Genomic DNA, 6,710 nt, shown 5'->3' with positions numbered 1-6,710 from the left:
ACATTCCCACAGAAATAAGACTACTACACACAAGACAAAAGCCATTCAAGAGCCAGAGAACTAAATGCTAGAATTCAGAAACTGATCAGTCTTCTTTGGACAAGATGAAGGTCTGTTCCACTCTGTCTTTCTGTTACCAATTTAGCATTCTAAACATGTGACATTATTTTCACATAAACTCAAAGGGAAAAGTAAAAATGGGTGGAGTAGCATGGAGACAGAAGATAAACCAATTCAAATTTCTGTGCTGCAGCAATTGAAAGGGTAAATTTTAAAGACTTAAACTCCTCCACTTAACAAAAAAGAATTATTAAATAGGTAACAAGAATGGCCAAAAGACATCTGAGAAACATAACATTTTAATAGATGAAATAAATACTCCAGTACATGCAAGATAAAAACTGACATTGGGAAAAAAAAAAATCACTTTTGTTATAGTGTAAATTTTTGAAAACACACTCACAGTAGCTTTCCCCCCAATTCGAAAATCACATGGCAAAAAAACTCATAACCTTCACTCTTTCCACACCAAGTGTACTTCTAATCCAACATTCAATTAAAAAAAAAAAAAAAAAAAACACATACAAAAAGGTAGCTACATCCATGTCTAAAGTGTGAAACTGAGGTAACCTTTAAAACAACAATAAAAAGGACAAAAAAAAATCTATAATCTCCTTCCTGCACAATTTAACAGTAAAATGTGGATGGGAATTTCTGAAAGAATGGTTGTAGAGATGGGACTAGGGATGGGGGGATGGCAGAAAGGAAAAGAAACCGCACCCAGCACGGTTAAAGCTCTCCCATTCCCCACTCCCGGGAACTGTGTAAAACTTTCCAAGGTGAAACTCTCCCTCACTTTGTTTCTACTTATGGTGAAGCTTTTCAAGGTATTTCTCCTGTGGATTTCAAGTGGGGTGGAGGGTCGGGGGAAAGGAGGAGTGGGGGAGGAGGGTGAACCTCATCTAAGCGATTTCTTTGGTATAAATGGGTGGGGAGGGGAGTACTTTCTCGTAGTCACAACCAGGGGCAAGAAGGGGAATAAACAGGAGAAGGGGGAGAAGACGGGCGGGGGTCGGGATCGGGTTAATTCACAGAATTGGAATTCACTGGCGGTAAAGTCCTGGGCGAAGACCTCTCCCTTAGTGCCTGAGATAGCAGGTTGCAGCCGTCAGAGACGGCGCAGGCCGAGTTCCTCAGCCTTTCCCTGTGGTCCGTCATCTTGGCGCCCCCGTCGGGGTGCTGGGCTAGATCCCTGAGGCATTGGGTCAGAAGCACGCAGGCCGACACGACGCTCATGGCCCCACCGAGGATGGCGGTCTGCACCGCCTTGCCCTCGGGACTGACGGAGGCGGCCCGACCCAGGAACTGGGGCTCGGTGGCGAAGCCCACCAGGGCACTGACCGCTTGCACCAGGGGCCCGCTGAAGAGCGCGCAGCGGCTGCGGGCCAGCTCGCTGGGCGCCGCCTTCACTTCCCGCACGCAGGCCAGCAGCGCCGACGCGCTGGTGCTCATACACTTGACGCCCAGTTTGAACTGCTCTCTGGCGAAGCGGTCCCGGGACTTTTCGCTGGCCAGGGCGCAGGCGTCCGTTAGGAATTTGAGATTGCGCGACAGGCTCTGGGACACCTCCAGCAGCAGCTGAGGCGTCATGTCCGCCAGAGGGGTGGCTCGCAACACCGCACACCCCTGCTCCACTTCGTGCCGGCAGCGGGTCACTCGGTACCGGTCCACCAAGCCCGGCTGCGCCGGCTGTGCCCCCGGGGTGGCCACCGCGGCTAAGTAAGCGGCATGAGCCGAGCACTCGGTCAGCGAGACGACCAGCTCGCCCAGTTCCGCCAGGCTGTCACCGGCTTCGCTGAAACGGCCCATGTTGAGTTGACTTTGCACGTCGTGAGTCAGGATGGAGAGTCCTTTGGTGCGGGCGATGATGGTGTCCCGGCACTTTTCGAAGGACTCGCCTCCGGGGCCCGAGGAGGCGGTGGAGCCCTCCAGCAATACCGGTCGCGCCTCGCTAGACAGCAGCAGCAGATCGGCCACCAGCTGCATCTTCACCTTGCAGTGGTCGCAGACCGAAACGAGCTTCTTCCGTGGCTGCGAGCCGCCCCCGACGGCGCTCGAGTGACAAGCACCGCTAGCAGGAGCAGGAGGAGAAGCCGCCTCGCTAGTGGACTTCCCCGAACTCCCGCTAGCCATAGCGCCGGGGGAGCACTGGCATGCCGCTGGGGAGCCCGCTACCGCCGCCGCTGCCGCCCCCGGAGCCGTCCCGATTGAGCTGGGCAGGGCCGCGTTGCCTTCTCCGCACCATCATGCCATCCACCGCCGCGAGCAGATGGCACCGGGGCTGCGGCGGCCGAGATAGGGACAGGGCGGGAAGCGAGCAAAGGAGAGAAAAGGGACGGCCGGCTTACGGGTGGAGGAAAGCACTTCAGTGTTCTGCCTCTTTGCCAAGGGGCTGCAAGCACCATGAAACGCCGGAAAAAAAGACAAGAAAAACCAAAATTAGCACTCCCCACCCGTCGGGTTCCGGGAAAGTCCGCACTGGTCCCGTCTCCGCCGTGGGGCCACCGCCGCCTCCTTCCTGGGCATGGCCCTGCCAAGCCGACGGGGGTGGGGGAGGCTGGGAGTTGTCCTTCCTTCCTTTCTTTGAAATCAAAATCCCTTTTCTTAGGGAGGAGCTCCCGGGACGGCGGATGCACAAACCCGCTTCTGTTCTCAGCACTTAGAGGGCCAACCTCGGGCACCTAGGCGCACGTGTGTCTCTGGAATCGCAACCGAAAGAGAAGTCACTTTGGAGCGGCAGAGGCGGAGGCACGCACAGGCAGCGGCGGGAGCAGCCGTCCCGCATCCTCTCTCTCTCTCCCTCTCCCACTCTTTCTCCAGTCTTCGGCTATCAGGAAGCAGCAGCAGCAGCAGCAGCAGCAGCCACCCAGCGGAGGGTGTGGCTCGCCTCGGTCAGCCAGGCTGCGAGAGTCGAGTCCGGAGGGAGCTGTGCACAGATTTAGCGCTGGCTGGGGCCGGGCGCCCGCGGGCCGCTAGCTAGCACACACCACGCCCGGGCGCGCCTCGCCCGGCGCCCTCGGGACTCGGGCACTGGTGGCGGGGAGTTGTCTTTCTTCTTCCACTCCTCTCCACCGCCTCCCACCCACCCAGCCCTTTTCCACCCGGCTTGGATTCACTTTCCGCGGCTGGACTGGGAAGCGGCGCCCCTTCCCGGACCGTGCATCAAACCTCCCCAAGCTTGCTCCCGCTCCGATTCCATCCTCTCCAACGGCTGCTGCTGCGGTTGTGGCGGCTTTCTCCCGAGGCCCCGGCTCAAGCGCATCCCCCCCGGATGCGGGCTCCCTCCGGCAGCAGTAGCCTCTCAGAACTTAGAAGGTCCCCGCACACAAGGGAGGGGTCTCCGGGCAGCTGCGGGAATCAGCTTGGGCCCTAGCTCCTGCCATTTTGGTAAACCAACTTCCGAACGAGGGGAGAAAAGAAAGAAATGAAGGGGAGAGGCAGGCTGGGGAAGGGGGGCAGAGGTGGCAACAAACAAAAAAATGTTCCCTTTCCCAGCGCGTCTTCACCTCCCGGGTGCAAAGTCGTGGGGTAGCCCCCGCTGCCACTGCCACCCAAACGCTGCATGGGTTGAAGGGAGGTTTTCCTCTTCCCTTCCCCCCTCCCTACCCCGCTCGCCTCGTTGCCTTTGCCGTAACCTCACTTGAGCCTATAGAAATCTTTTGTGTGGCGTCACCGCCCTTCGTTTAAATCCTGCTTCCTCCTCTACCCTTTCCTCCCGCCCCTCTCGGCATCTCCCGGACGCTTGCGCGATTAGCTGCTCCTCCCCTGGAAACGGGGCGGGCGGCTCTAAGTAGTCGCGGGAGCGCCAGCGCCTTGCTGCGGTCAACCCCGTCCCATTCATCTTCGGCTCCCCCCACCTCCGTCCTGAACTCCGAGGGGGACGAGCCTTGGGGCAGTCGGTTCTGCCTTTTTTTTTCCTCGCTCCCCTCCCACCCTTCCGCCGACGAGCCTCTCCCATTCAGAAGAAGGGAGAGAAAAAAAGGGATGGGGACAGTTGTCAGGGTCTCTAAGACGGCTTTCCGCAGGAAGGGCTTCAGCGTGCCCAGTCCGGGACCGACCTCTTTTAAAGCAAGCTGTTTGCAAGAGTCAGAATGAGAGTCCCGCGCTTCCTTCAAGCCTAAGGAAAAAGAGAGGGTGTCCAAAATGCGACACTTTGTAGGGGTGGAGCTGGGGGAGGGACAGGAAGACCGCATCAGGTATTTTGCTCTCTGTTAGAGTGTAGCCCAAATCTGCAACATCCCAGGCGTTCCCTGGGTTTGAAATGATCTAATCCTACTCGAGGTCCTGCTTGGTGTTCAGTTACAGCGCAATGGGGAAACTTGCATTTCTTCAGAGGGTCCAGGGTTAACTTCCGTGCACATAGTAGGTGTTTAATAAATGATGATGAATTTAATTCCTAATATTCAACTCCTAGTAAATACATGTATACTGAGGTCTAAACGGTGAAACAAAGTATCAGGAAGGAAGCGATCTGAGTACTTGGCAAACAAGCAGCTGTATTACAGAATAATTCAGTCTTGAATGAAGTGAAACCACTATTAGATGCGCTAATATCTTACTAGTCATTCTGAGATTAAAAGACAAAAGCTAGTAGAGATTCCCCCCCCCTTCCAATGTATCTCTTAAAATTTCTAAAATTGGAGGATTAGTAGGATTTTTCCAAAACTAGAGGCTCTATTATTGATAACTTTTCTTTTCCTTTCACTTCTAAGAAGCCACCGTTCTTCTATTTCCCCTGCAATAAGCATAGTCTGCAGCATGTATGATCAAGAGAATACGTGTCTATCTCATACACATACACACACACACACACACACACACACACACACATATATATATAATTTTATCTGTGTATACTATGTAATATATAACACTTTACAATTTGCAGGATATGAAGTCTATTTTTATATATTGTAATAGTATATATACAAATTCAATATATTGTTATTATATACATTGACTCATAGCTGATTATATTATATGTGTGTGTGTGTATTTGTGTGTGTCGCATAGAAGGTCAGCTATATTGTTTCTGGGGACGGGCTAGATATTACAGTAAACAGCGTTTTCTTATTCTTTTATTTTGCTTTGGCATAGGTATTTGAACTCTCTCCAAGATCCCCACCATCATCATCTTCTTCATTCTCTAAGTAGGCCATCCCTCCTGTTGCCTACTTTCTTGAATCATGATCCCTGCCTACCCTCCTTTTTTTAATTGACCTATACTTTTTCCTCTCAGCCCAGATGAGCTTTCTCTCCCCCACCCCCAGCTTCCCACTGTGCTAGGATAGTAAGGGGTCTCTTTCTGCTTGAATAAATATAAAAACCTCAGGTCAAAATTCCTCTCCTTAAAGCACTTGAACTCTGGAACTGTGCAAACATAAACTCTGAACTAGTTTCTCTCCTCTCTTCTGTTCTGTTTAGGCTATTATCAACCAAAGCTTTAAGGGAATTCTTAAAATTCCCTGGGGCAAATTAAGTTTGTAGGGAAAAGGAACAATCTGTACCCTATAAGAATCAAGTAGGATCATTTTAGCCACCACTTTCCCAAAAAGGACTATTAGTAAATGCTAGCTGTGGCTTGAATCTCTTTTTGAGCTGTGTCCCTCCACCCTACCTTTCATCTCCTTCCTATGTACACATTCTATTGAGTTGAATACTAGCCTCTGTTGTTGCTCTTCACCTTAGTTGTGTAGCTCTCCCTAGGGGGGCTCTCTAGAAATTCCAAGGTCTTTAACAACTCTGCCCCCAGGGTCACCATGCAGGGCTCCCAGTTTCCTATCCTGGATAACCACACCCGACCCTCAGGGAGTCACCTCTCAAGGCCCACACCTCCCGGCCATTGTCTCTTTACTGACCTTGAACAACAACACATCTCCCATTCAATTACACTTAATTCCTCTGACCCCACCCAAAATGGGAAGGATTCAATAAACATAATATTTTCAGTGAGGATTATGGAATTGTCCTTACCTTCTCTAATACCTTCCATCTCTTTTTTCTCTCTCTCTTAAAACTGTAATTGTAATTTGTAAATTAAACACATACACAGATATAAGTTAAGGTTTTATAATGTTCAAGTAACCACAGTGTAATGCTATATAGTTAGGAAACTAAGATTCTAATGTCAGTTCTGATACCAAAAAACTGTTTGATGCTGAGTAAATTAGCTATCCTCTTTGTGCTTCAATTCCCTCATGAGTAGAAAGATGGAACTGGATTAGATAATTTCTATAAATTCCTTTCTGGCCCTAACCTATAAATCGGTAACCATTAAATGGTTTAATGAAATATCTGCAGTTAAAGTACCATTTCCTTAAAATAACTCACATTTAATGAAACGGATTAACTCAAAAAAAGCAACTATCCAATATTTATCTTTACAATGTGTTTCACTAAATGGCAATGCTCAATGATATAAATATTTTAAGCTTCTTGAATAAAGCAAATGAAAGTGAAAGTCTATAATGAAAATGTGATTGAGAAAGAAGAGAGGCTGTCACATTTCCCTATAAAGATCCCATCTTTTTTGTAACCACTCTATGGGCATGTAAAAAAATATCAATTTAATCAAGAAGCATTCCCTCAGACCTTCCTTTGAGCAGGGGAGGTAGTAAAATGTTTAGATTAACAAGAGTTACTACTATCAC

General features: G+C 50.1%; 1 protein-coding gene across 1 annotated transcript; it reads right to left on the bottom strand.

Moving 5' to 3' along the window:
• Positions 1-341: 341 nt before the first annotated feature.
• TLNRD1 (talin rod domain containing 1) lies at positions 342-2,289 on the bottom strand. Its single transcript, XM_031955648.1, has one exon. The coding sequence runs from the start codon at positions 2,191-2,193 to the stop codon at positions 1,084-1,086; it is 1,110 nt and encodes a 369-aa protein (XP_031811508.1). The 5' UTR covers positions 2,194-2,289; the 3' UTR covers positions 342-1,083.
• Between the last annotated feature and the right edge of the window lie 4,421 nt (positions 2,290-6,710).

This window comes from Sarcophilus harrisii, chromosome 2, assembly GCF_902635505.1.
Source record: "Sarcophilus harrisii chromosome 2, mSarHar1.11, whole genome shotgun sequence".
NCBI classification, from domain to species: domain Eukaryota; kingdom Metazoa; phylum Chordata; class Mammalia; order Dasyuromorphia; family Dasyuridae; genus Sarcophilus; species Sarcophilus harrisii.
This window is presented reverse-complemented; position numbering and strand designations above follow the sequence as displayed.